Raw genomic sequence first — 12,790 nt, 5'->3', positions numbered from 1 at the left:
AGCTCTGGACTCCACTTCCCAGAAGACCCTGCGCGGAGCCGCACCGCAGCTCTGTCTTTGTGAGCTCTATAAGCTCCGCGAGATCGAGCCCCGGGCCCGGACCGATCTGCCTCGGCGCGGAGCGAAGGGTGACGCGGACCGAAGAGGCGCTCGGTGAGGAGCGGGGGGTATCGTGTGGGAGAATGTCTGGCGGGACCCGAGTGACCGTGCGAGACCACGCCACCGTGCATGGGGGGCCTGTGACTGGAAGCCTGCATCTGCCTGAGACTGGGGCAGTGACAAATGTGTGTGGCTGTATGAGACAGCACCCCACGCATGGGGGAGGGGTGGGGCTATGGCCGTGAGACGGGATACAGCATGAAACTGAGAGGCTTGTTGCCGGTGTGTGGTAGCCCGCCGGGGGGTGGGGGGGATGTGTGGCAGAGTGTGTGTGGGATCATCCGGGTGGCAGTGTGGCTGCATCGCCTTGTATGAAAAAGCTGTGACTGAGCCTGCACACCGTGAGGCTGGAGTGTGTGTGACAGCATGAGGGCACACCTCTGTGCACGAGGGGACCTGGGACTGAAAGGCTGTGACAAAATGTGTGTGACGGCGCGACAGTGTCTGTGTGTGTGTGTGTGTGTGTGTGTGGGTGTGTGTGTGTGTGTGTCGGGGGTCGGGGTGGAGGGGAACCAGATGACTTGAGTGACCACTGTGTATAAAGGGCCCCGTGACTTTAAGGCTGAATACCGTGCGAGGCTGAGGCTGTGACGTTGCGTGTGATAGTATGTGACAGTATTAGGGATCATGTGGGAGGACGCATTTGAAGACCCATCTGACAGCATGGGACCCCCACCACCACCACCACCATGTATGAGGGGACCTGTTCCTGAACATACTACTAAACACCGGGTGAGGCTGAGGCCGTGGCAACGTGTATGACCTCACAAGACTGTGCCAGCGACGCTGGGAGGGCCACCGACAGTTTGTGAGGCGGAATACTGGCTGTGACCTAGATGGAGCCTGGGCAATGTGTGTGGCAGTGTGAGACCGTGTCACAGTGTTGAAGGCCCCGTGGCGGGCTGTGGGAGAGGCCATAACAATGCGTGGGACAGTACAAGGCCACCAGGTGTGAGGGGCCCTGTGAGAGCGGGTGGAAGAAAATGTGTGAATAGTGAGGCTTTGTGACTGGATGCAGAGACAGCACCTCGTGTGAGTGCCTTGTGACGTGGTGAGAGTGGCTCTGTGTTTGGGACTATGCGGCACTATTACAGTGAGGCTTTTCCTGCCAGGTGTGATGCAGCCTGTGTGACAGTATACACGGCTGTGTCATTGAGCCTGAGACAGTGTAACGGAGACAGGCAGGGCTGGGCGACGGGTGACAGTACGGTATGTTATGAGTGGGGGGCTGTGGGACTGTGTGATTGTGAGAAACAGGGTTTCTCTGTGTTAGCCTTGACTGTCCTGGACTCACTTTGTAGACCAGGCTGGCCTCGAACTCACAGCCTGCCTCTGCCTCCCGGAGTGCTGGGATTAAAGGCGTGCGCCGCCACGTCCGGCTTCCTTTTAACATTATTATCTGTATGTATCCTATTAACTGAAGTCTGGTTTCCAGTTTGGCTCAGTGACTTTCTCAACTTTGGCCTTGTGTTTCCTCAATGATGAAGAACCTTCACGCGTAAAAAAAGGGTGGGACGTTCTTGTCTGATAATGGCACTCCGTAATCGCTCACAGTGAAAGAGACAACTTAGACATAAAAATGTATGTCGAGTTCGGGAGCTATAAAGTACATAGGAAAAAGAATTGTTGAATCTAAATGCTTTATGTTTGGCTTCCATGTATGTCTTTGTGAGGGTCTTGGATTCCCCCTGCTGATTGGAGTCACAGACAGTTGTAAGCTGTCTTATGCGTGCTGGGAATTGAACCCAGGTCCTCTGGAAGAGACCCGTTGAGCCTTCTCACCAGCCCATTGCAATTCTTCTTCCTCCCCTTCCCCTTCCTCTTCTTCCTCTTCTTCTCCTCTTCCTCCTCCTCCTCCTTCTTATTCCTGAAACAGAGTTTCTCCGTGTAGCCCTGGCTGTCCTGGAACTCACTTTGTAGACTGGGCTGGTCTGGAACACAGAGAGATCCACCTGCCTCTGCCTCCCAAGGGCTGAGATTAAAGGAGTGTGACACCACGCCCGGCTAGAATTGTTAAATTTAATGATGTCTTGAATGGATGTATGTGAAGGGAGAAAAAGGAATAGAAGGCTTCCAGGCTAGTGATGGTGGCTGCAGGGTACATTTAGAACTTACAGTTTCTTTCTTCTTTCTTTCTTTCTTTTTTTCCTTTTTTTTTTTTCTGCCCAGCGCTACTTTCTCAGGACATCGCCCCGCTCCCAGAAACACAGTCATATAGTCTTGACGCTTTAACGCCATGTCCAAGGTAAGAAGCATTTCTTTTTTTAAAAAAAAAAATTAATTTATTCATATTACATCTCAATGGTTATCCCATCCCTTGTATCCTCCCATTCCTCCCTCCCTCCCATTTTCCCCTTACTCCCCTCCCCCTATGACCGTGACTGAGGGGGACAAGAAGCATTTCTTATTCCCTGAAATGCCGCCTTATTCGTCAGTCAAGCTAAAGGGACATTTTTGGTTTCTGAAACTCGGCAGCCGGACATGATCTCATCTCTTCCAGTGTCTTGCCCTTGTTCCTCATTGCAGCCAAAACAAAGTCCCCCCCAAAGTCTAAGCGCATCCCTTGGCCCCCGCACCCCCCACCCATCCTCCCAGCCCCCCTCTATCCAGCATTTGCTTCATTATTCAATGAGTCATTGAGCCTCACCGGTGGGTTCAGTGCTCTTGTAGGAGCTGGAGAGATGGCTCAGTGGTTAAGAGCACTGACTGTTCTTCCAGAGGTCATGAGTTCAATTCCCAGCAACCACATGGTGGCTCAGAACCATCTATAATGAGATCTGATGCCCTCCTCTGGCCTGCAGGTGCACATGCAGGCGGAGCTCTGTATACATAATAATAAACAATAAATCTTTAAAAAAAAAAAAGAAAAAATACACTTGTAGGTGGGATTATGTAAACCCACGTTGTGGGAACGGGAGGTTGAAGTTGAAATATGTTCGTCTGTGATGGGTGGTGATGAGCTTTGCCCCACAATCTCGGGTTCGAAATTGTTCCAGATGATTCTCAGTAATCTAATGTATCAATTTTGTGTGGGGGGTGGGGGGAGGAAGGGTGTTGTTTTTTTCTGCCTTTGTTTTCTGCCTTTGTTTTTCTGGGTAGCCCTGCCTGTCCTGGACCTCATTTTGTAGGCCAGACTGGCCTCAAACTCAAAGAAATCCACCTGCCTCTGCCCCCCCCCACTCCCCCAAGTGCTGGGATTAAAGGCGTGCGCCACCCCCTAGCTCTGGGGGCTCCCTCATTCCTGGGGCCGTTGGTTAAAGGACAGCATGTGGGAATCAGTTCTCTCATTCCAACATGTGCATCCCAGGTATTGGACTCAGGTTGTCAGTTTTGGCAGCAAACGCCTTTATGGCAACGAATCATCTTGCTAGCCCATGCCTGGAAGATTTTTTTTTTTTTTAAAACAACCCTGGCATATAGGTATGTAAAATGGTTAGACAAATCAAACTTGTATTTATAATAAATCATTAAGAGTTAGTTTTAGAGCCGGGCGTGGTGGCGCACGCCTTTAATCCCAGCACTTGGGAGGCAGAGGCAGGTGGATCGCTGTGAGTTCGAGGCCAGCCTGGTCTACAAAGCGGGTCCAGGCCAGCCAAGGCTACACAGAGAAACCCTGTCTCAAAAAACCAAAAAAAAAAAAAAAAAAAAAGAGTTAGTTTTAAACTATTGATTGGTATACATCTGATTTTACCATTTACTAAGGGTGAAAGTAATTTTGTATACTGACATTAGTGTGCCAGTTTATTTTATTTTATTTTATTTATTTTTTGTGCCATTTCATTTTTACATAAGCTCGATCTTAGCTGAATATTTGATTCTGCAGGACATTAAACAGAACTAGTCAGTATTTTGATTTTATAATTGGCAATGCCGAGAATGCAGCTTTGTTTAAAATTTTTAATACGAAATGGCAGAAGTATGTTTAGGGCCTTTTTATAAATTGGAAATTCTGACCTAACTGCAAGGCGAAATTCATTTAATGATTTTTTTTTTTAAATTACTGTGTGTGTTCTGTCTCCATGTATTCGTGTACACCACATATGAGCAGATGGCAGGCTTTATGGGTGTGTGTGTGACAACGTGGGAAGGCGTAGAGTTTTCCAGGCCTGGGATTGGTGGGATTCTGTGGCCTGAAATTGGATTTTTTTTTTTTTTTTTTTTTTTTTTTTTTTTTGCTTATAGGGCACAGTTTTGCCACTTGTGTCTCCAGGGCCTGGTAACAGCCGTTACAGCAGTTTGAGTATTGGGTCTGGGGTGGGGTGGGGCGGCGCTAGTCACTTGCACCATCTTCAGGAGCTTAGAGTGGCCATACCTGTAAGTCCAGCACTTGGGAGACTGAGGTAGAAGGACCAAGAGTTCAAGGCCAGCTTGAGTTGTGTAGCTGTATCCTATCTGAGAAAGGGAGCTGAAGGGGGAAAGGGAGGGATGGAGGGGGGAGGGGAGAGAGGGAGGGGAGAGGGGGGAGGGGGAAGGAAGGGGAGAGAGACAGAAAGAGAGGGAGGGGAAGGAGGGAGAGAGGGTAGGAGGAGAGAGAGAGAGAGAGAGAGAGAGAGAGAGAGAGAGAGAGAGAGAGAGAGAGAGAGAGAGAGAGACAGTCTGAGCACTTGGGAAGTTGAGGCAGAAGGGGTTGTGAATTCAAGACCACCCTGAGCCTCATACATGACCCTGTCTTTGATTGTTTTTTCAAGACAGGGCTTCTCTGTCTTGGACTTACTTTGTAGACCAGGCTGGCCTTGAACTCATAGTAATTCTCCTGCCTCTGCTGGGATTAAAGGCGTGTGTGTCACCACACCCAGTTTACAAGACTCTGTCTTTAAAAATATATATATTTTTATAGACAGTTTAGCAAGTGCTAACTCTTTTCTGTTACATTGTATTCTGTTGTTTGTTTGTTTGTTTGTTTGTTTGAGAAGCAGGCTCATAAGATGGCTTTGAACTTACTAAGTAGCCCAGGCTGGCCTGAAACTCAGTGCATCCTGCCTCTGCCTCCTGAGCACTGGGATCACAGGTGAGCGCTGCCACGCCCAGCTTTAACTACGTGTAACCTAGGCCTGGGCGAGGACTTGAACCAGAATGTGGTCATGTCATTTCAGGGTCTGCCAACATTTGGGGACGTGTCTGTCAATTTCTCTCGGGAGGAGTGGGAATGGCTGAACGACGCTCAGAGAGACTTGTACCGGAAGGTGACCTTGGACAACTATAGGAGCCTGGAGTCTCTGGGTAAGGCAAGTCTCCACAGAAGAACTCCCCCCCAACATGGGGCTGTGTTCTGGGAACTGTCTCCTAGATGTCTTTTTTTTTTTTTTAAGATTTATTTATTATACATACAGTGTTCTACCTGCTTGTACCCCTATAGGCCAGAAGAGGGCATTAGATCACATTACAGATGGTTGTGAGCCACCATGTGGTTGCTGGAAATTGAACTCAGGACCTCTGGAAGAGCAGTCAGTGCTCTTAACCGCTGGGCCATCTCTCCAGCCCTCCGAGATGTCTTTTAGTTGCTTTATTAAATGCCCCTTTTTGGAGCTGGGTGTGGTGGCGCATACCTTTAATCCCAGCACTTGGGAGGCAGAGGCAGGTGGGTCTCCGTGAGTTCGAGGCCAGCCTGGTCTACAAAGTGAGTCCAGGACAGCCAAGGCTACACAGAGAAACCCTGTCTCGAAAAATCCCCCTCCCCCCAAAAAAAAGTCCCTTTTTTTATTAAACTTTTTAAAAATTACATTTCTCTCTCTCTTTGTGTGTGTGTGTGTGTGTGTGTGTGTGTGTATGTGTGTGTGTGTGTGTTGGGGAATTGTCTGCACATGCCACAGGGACTCCGTGGGGTCTGTTCTCTCCCTGCACCTTTACAGGGGTTCTAAGGATGGAACCCGGGTCATCAGGCTTTACGTAGCGAGCACTTTTCCCATGAGCCATTTTATTGGCCCGATTTCTCTTTCCTAAGTCCGTAGGGTGATGTGACGCGTGCCTGCAGTACCATGTGCTCAGAGGGCTCGTGCTGTGTGAGTCAGGGTTCTCCAGAGCAGTAGTGCTCAGTCTCCCTAGCACTTTAAAACACTTCCTCATGTTCGGGTGACATCCCCTGACCCCCCCCCTCACCCCCGCAAACATAAAACTATTTTCACTGCTACTCCATAACAGTCATTTTATGAATTGTTTGAACTTTATGAGTTCGTGAATTCTGTGAACTGTTGTGAATCGTAATGCAATGATCTTAGGTGAGCCCTATCAAAGAAAGGGTCATTCAACCCCAAAGGTGTTGTGACCCACAGGTGAAGAACCATTGCTCCAGGGGACCAGAACTGATAGGATGAGTAAATAAGTATACACACACACACACACACACACACACACACACACACACACACACCTATATGAGATTTATTAGAATGGTCCAGCTAGTCCAACAGTGGCTGTCCCCCAACAGAAGGCCCAAAAATATAGTAGCTGTTCACTCCACCAGAATCCCAAAGAAGTGAAGGAATGGACTTGCCAGACAGAAAGATCCAGATTAAAAGTGGGTCTTCCTACCTGGTGGTGTTGGCACAGACCTTTCATCCCAGCGCTCGGGCAGGCAGAGGCAGGGGAAATCTCTGAGTTTGAGGCTAGCCTGGTCCTCAAAGCAAGTTCTAGGACAGCCAAAGCTACACAGCGAAACCCTGTCACCAAAAAATAAAAATAAAAGTAAAATAAAGTGGGTCTTCCCATTTCAAATGCTTTAAGAAAACAAAGCCCTCATAAGTGTGCCCAGCCACTTGGGTTTTAGTTAATTCTATATGTGGTCAAGTTGACAACTAAGACCAGCCATCACAGTTGGGGGTAAACAGCTTGGGCGACCTAGCAAACCCAGTTCCGAAAGTTCAAAGAGAATTGCTCCTCCCCACCCCTACCCCCACCCCCCGCCTTTTTCTTGGATTCCCCAAATAAATTACATTTTACAGACTTGGTAGCTTTTTTTTTTTTTTAAGACTATTCCTTCCTGCCATTCATTCTAAAGACTACTTCCTGCCTTCCTAAGCTCCCTTCTGTAACGCCTCACCTTCCTGATGATCAGGGGGCTCGCTTTGATCTCCGAGAGTGGCTAACTCCTCCTCTGTTTCTTGGAAGCAGGCATCCCTATTTTCAAGCCAGCTGTGGTCTCATTACTGGAACAAGGAAAAGACCCCTGGATGGTGCAGAAGGAGGGAGTGAAAGACACATGTCCTGGTGAGTGGGAACGAGGGGCAGGGCGCCCTTGTCAGGAAAGGCCCAGCCACCTTTAGTTAGCGCCCTTGGAATAGGTTTTGTTAAAGCTTCTGGTCCCTGTAGAGCAGTGGTTCTCAGCCTTCTTTTCTTTTTCTTTCTTTTCTTTTTCTTTTTCTTTTTTTCTTTTTTTTTTTTGTTGTTGTTGTTTTTGTTTTTTGAGACAGGGTTTCTCTGTGTAGCCTTGGCTGTCCTGGACTCACTTTGCAGACCAGGCTGGCCTCGAACTCAAAGCAGTCCACCTGCCTCTGCCTCCCGAGTGCTGGGATTAAAGGCGTGTGCCACCACGCCCAGCTAAGTGAAGTTTTGACATTTTGTACTACCATTTGCAAAACTGCTTTGACTACTTCAGAACATTTATGTTTCATATAAATTTTAGAATCAAAATGAGAATTTTTTACTCAAAGAGCTTTGTTTGGGATGATGTTTATGTATGTATTAATTGAGAAAGAACTGACATCTTAACCATCTTTTAAAAATCCAACAGGTTTTCATTTTCTCTAATTTGTCATAGGAATATTTTATAGTGCACAGTCTAGTAGTTATTTTCCTTTGTTCCTTCATTTCTTCCTTCCTTCATGTCTTTTATTTCTTCTGTGCTTTTTCTTTCTTTTTTCTTTTTGGTTTTTCAAGACAAGGTTTCTCTCTGTGTAGCTCTGGCTGTTCTGAAACTCACGAGGTAGACCAGGCTGGCCTTGAACTCAGAGACTTGCCTGCCTCTGCCTCCCAAGTGCTGGGCTGAGAGGCGTGTGCCACCACCTTGAGGCCTCAGTGGTAGTGTTCTTATTACCTTTGCACTTTCTTCCTGAAGCTCTGAGGATTTTCTGTGTCATTATGCCTTCTGAAATACAGGAGGAAATACAGGAGGAAATCCCCCTCAGGAACAGTCATAGGGGAGGGGAGGGAAAATGGGAGGGAGGGAAGAATGGGAGGATACAAGGGATGGGATAACCATTGAGATGTAACAAGAATAAATTAATAAAAAATTTTAAAAAAAAAGAAAAAAGAAAACATGGGCAGTTTTATTTCTTTCTCTCAGTGTTTCACCTTCTGTTTCCTGCCTTCTTGGCAGTGGTTGCTAAATTGCACTTGGTAAACATCGTCGAATGGGGGTGGTAAAATCGTATGTATGCATGTTCCAGTCTAAGGAGGATATGTGCTCTGTTTTTCACTGTTCAGTTGATTCAAACTGTACAGCTACTTAGAAGCAGAGCCCTTGCTTTGCTAAAAACTTTATAGCTAACTATTCAAATACTCATTCTGCATTTATTGGGGCGATCATATGACTGTTTCTGCTCATTCTTTCACTGTCTGTTTTGTTTGTTCAGTACCATAGTGAACATCGCTGATGATTTTCCAATATTAAACCAACCTTGCATTCCTTGGATTGATTTTTTTTTTAATCAAAATTATGCTTCCCATATTTTATATGCTTTGCTATGGTGTCATTATGGCTCGTTGGGGTTTCGCTATGAATCTGAATTGCTATGGTTTTGTTAAACATTCTGCATTTATGTTTAGTCACTGCATTGGTCTGTGGGCTTACTTGTGATTTCTTTCTTTCTTCCTTTTTTTTTTTGAGACAAGTTCTTTCTGTGTAGCCTTGGCTGTCCTGGACTCACTTTGTAGACCAGGCTGGTCTCGAACTCACAGTGATCCAACTGCCTCTGCCTCCGGAGTGCTGGGATTAAAGGCGTGCGCCACCACGCCCGGCACTTACTTGCGATTTCTTTATCTGGCTTTATTATCAAGATAATGCTGGGTTTGTGAAAACAAGCTCAGGAGTCGTTCATCATCTTCTCTTTCTGACAAAATTGCTTAGAATGGCATCCTTTCCCCTGAGCTCTTTGGTGGAATCCGCTGTTGGAAGACACGAATAGGAACTGGATTTAATGAATGTGACATTATTTGGACTCTACTTCTCCCCGCTTCAGCTTTGGCAAGGCTCTCGCTTCCAAGAGACTTGCATGTCACATGAGTTGCCCCCTTTATTAGCAGAAGTTACCGAATCATCCTCTCAGTTGCGTAGAATATGGTTGGCTCCTTTCAGCTCTGATGCTGGCAAGTTTTCTCCCTTTTTAAACTTTTCTAAAACCCCTCGAGTGTTTATTTACTTTGTATGTGTAAGTGTGTGCACTAGGATGGGCACACACTTGCCCCAGCATGTGTATGGAGGCCAAAGGACAACTCGCGGGAGTTGGTTCCTTCCTTTCTTTTTTCTTTTTTCCCCTCAAAGACAGAGTTCCACTATGTAGCTCTAGGTGTTCTGGGACTCATTATGTAGACCAGGCTAGCCTCGAACTCACAGAGAACAGCCTGCCCCTGCCTCCCAAGTGCTCGGATTAAAAATGTGTACTCCAAGCCGAGCGTGGTGGCACACGCCTTTAATGCCAGCACTCGGGAGGCAAAGGCAGGTGGATCACTGTGAGTTTGAGGCCAAGGCTACACAGAGAAACCCTGTCTCAAAAAAAAAATGAGTGCCCCTGTACCTGGTAATAACCACCTTTCTTAATTTAGTTTTAAAATGGATTAAGAGATGTTGAATCTCTTCACTTCAGGCCGGGCGTGGTGGCGCACGCCTTTAATCCCAGCACTCGGGAGGCAGAGGCGGGTGGTGCACACCATTAATCCCAGCACTCGGGAGGCAGAGGCAGGTGGATTGCTGTGAGTTCGAGGCCAGCCTGGTCTACAAAGCGAGTCCAGGACAGCCAAGGCTAACACAGAGAGACCCTGTCTTGAAAAAACAAAAACAAAAAAAAACCCTTTTCATTTCATTTGTATTTTACTTTCTCTGAGCACTTTCTTTTCTTATAACGAATGAATTTTAAAACATCTTTTTTCTCGGTATCTTTTAGATTGGGAGTATGTATTCAAAGGCACCGAATTTTCATCAAAGCAAGATATTTATGAAAACTCTGCCAAAGTCCTAACAGTGGGAAGAAGCCATCTCAGTCACAGACCTGACTGCCCCAATTGGAAAGAAGACCATGAAAGAGAAGAACACTTTAAGAACAAGTTGGGAGGTCAGGAGGTCCATTCCCGCCCATTGCTCATCACTCATAATGAAGTCCATGAAGAGCAAAGCAATGGGTGTAATCCATCTTGGCAAACACTCCAAGAGGATGCAGTGCTGGATAGGCCACCAAGTTTCCCTACCAAAGAAAGAATCCATCAGTGTGAGCCACGAAAGAGGAGCTACCGGAAAAACTCGGTGGACTTGAAACATAAGAAGGCCCATGCAGGAAAGAGAATCCTGAAGTGTAATGACTGTGAAAAAGTCTTTAACCAGAGCTCATCCCTGACCCTACATCAGAGAACTCACACCGGGGAGAAACCCTACGCGTGCGTCGAATGCGGCAAAGCCTTCAGCCAGAGCGCAAACCTAGCACAGCACAAGCGAATCCACACCGGGGAGAAACCTTACGAGTGCAAAGAGTGTAGGAAGGCCTTCAGCCAGAACGCGCATCTTGCGCAGCATCAGCGAGTTCACACCGGGGAGAAGCCTTATCAGTGCAAGGAGTGTAAAAAAGCCTTCAGCCAGATTGCACACTTGACTCAGCATCAAAGGATTCATACCGGGGAGAGGCCTTTCGAGTGCATTGAATGTGGGAAGGCTTTCAGTAACGGTTCGTTTCTCGCTCAGCACCAGAGGATCCACACCGGAGAGAAACCTTACACGTGCAACGTGTGTGGGAAGGCTTTTAGTCACCGTGGATACCTAATCGTACACCAGAGAATCCATACCGGGGAGAGACCCTACGAATGTAGAGAGTGCCGGAAATCCTTCAGCCAGTACGCACACCTGTCTCAGCATCAGAGAGTCCATACTGGAGAAAAACCTTATGAATGTAAAGTCTGTGGGAAAGCCTTTAGCCAGATGGCTTACCTCGATCAGCACCAGCGGGTTCACACCGGAGAGAAGCCCTACGAGTGTGCCGAGTGCAAAAAGGCCTTCAGCAACAACTCATCCCTTACACAGCATCAGAGAAGTCACACCGGAGAGAAACCCTACACGTGTAAGGAGTGCAGGAAAACATTCAGCCAAAACGCAGGCCTTGCTCAGCATCAAAGAATTCATACTGGAGAGAAGCCTTACGAATGCAGTATCTGTGGGAAAGCCTTTAGTTACAGTGGGTCTCTTACTCTGCATCAGAGGATTCACACCGGAGAGAGACCGTACGAGTGTAAAGACTGCAGGAAGTCTTTCAGGCAGCGTGCGCACCTTGCTCATCACGAGAAAGTCCATACTATGGAGTCATTCTTGTCCCTTTCCTCTCCCTCACCCTCTACATCCAGGCAGTTGCCAAGAGCTATAGGTTTGATCTCCTAACTGTGACCCAAATCTGACCCATTAGAATGAACCGTTTAGCCGGGCGGTGGTGGCGCACGCCTTTAATCCCAGCACTCGGGAGGCAGAGGCAGGAGGATCGCTGTGAGTTTGAGGCCAGCCTGGTCTACAAAGCGAGTCCAGGACAGTCAAGGCTACACAGACAGACCCTGTCTCGGAGAGAGAGAGAGAGAGAGAGAGAGGGAGAGAGAGGGAGAGAGAGAGAGAAAAGAACCATTTATATTTCATCATCTTTGTCTTCTACATGTTAATCTGTGTTATGTGGAATATTGAAAAGGATTTCTGGTGTACTCATGCCTCTGTCAGCCAAACTTTTAAACAACAAAGTTTGGTCATATTATTTATCCCTCATTAGCTAAGATTTCTTAAGACACCCAAAACTTTATGGGGAGTAAGCACACAGTTCTTAAAGTAACCCATCAGGCTACCTGGCCCCCAGAATCTTATTTCCCAAAACTTTATGGGGAGTAAGCACACAGTTCTTAAAGTAACCCATCAGGCTACCTGGCCCCCAGAATCTTATTTCTGATCACCTTTTAAAACCTTCATGTCAATATTCATCTTTCTCCCTTTTTGATACATACGGAATTAAAGTAGACCTAGGGTTTATACTTGCTCTTTCATCTTCCGTCCCTAAATTTAAGAGAGCATTTGATCCTTTGTAATCTTCAATCTTATTTATATTTTGAGACTTATAATGGTTCTACCTCAAAAGTAATCAGGAGACGTGAGTAATGCATGTAAATTTCTTAAGCAGAGTGCCTAGCATAAAATAATGTTAATCTAAAATAAAGACATGATGATATACAAAGCAGAGTTGGTTATTTTAATCATAAGGAAGCAAAAACAGACCCGGGACATTATAACATTTTAAAAGTGAGAAATACTAAAGTTGGAAACTGAGGGTGTAGCTCAGTTTATAAAGTGCTTACTTAGCATGCCCAAAGCACTGAGTTCAATTCCCAGTACCATGTGACCTGGGCATAGAAGTTCAAAGTTATCCTTGGCTACGTGTAAGTTCAAGGTCAGCCTGAGCTACATGAG

General features: G+C 46.8%; 1 protein-coding gene across 4 annotated transcripts; it reads left to right on the top strand.

The window, feature by feature from the left end:
• Positions 1-7: 7 nt before the first annotated feature.
• On the top strand, positions 8-12,557 carry ZNF583 (zinc finger protein 583). 4 transcript variants are annotated; one of them, XM_084770614.1, is made up of 5 exons: positions 8-153; positions 2,329-2,404; positions 5,253-5,379; positions 7,264-7,362; positions 10,254-12,557. In XM_084770614.1, the coding sequence occupies exons 2-5, from the start codon at positions 2,396-2,398 to the stop codon at positions 11,726-11,728; spliced, it is 1,710 nt and encodes a 569-aa protein (XP_084626740.1). In that variant the 5' UTR covers positions 8-153; positions 2,329-2,395; the 3' UTR covers positions 11,729-12,557. The 4 variants fall into 4 exon arrangements, with proteins under 4 accessions (XP_084626740.1, XP_084626743.1, XP_084626742.1 ...); XM_084770616.1 differs by having other exon boundaries at positions 9-153; positions 7,267-7,362; XM_084770615.1 differs by lacking the exon at positions 8-153 and adding an exon at positions 705-1,108.
• The last annotated feature ends 233 nt before the right edge of the window (positions 12,558-12,790 follow it).

The sequence above is a fragment of the Acomys minous genome, assembly GCF_964271855.1.
Source record: "Acomys minous genome assembly, chromosome: 20".
NCBI lineage: Eukaryota > Metazoa > Chordata > Mammalia > Rodentia > Muridae > Acomys > Acomys minous.
The sequence above is the reverse complement of the archived record's forward strand: the minus strand, read 5'-3'. Positions and strand labels throughout refer to the sequence as shown.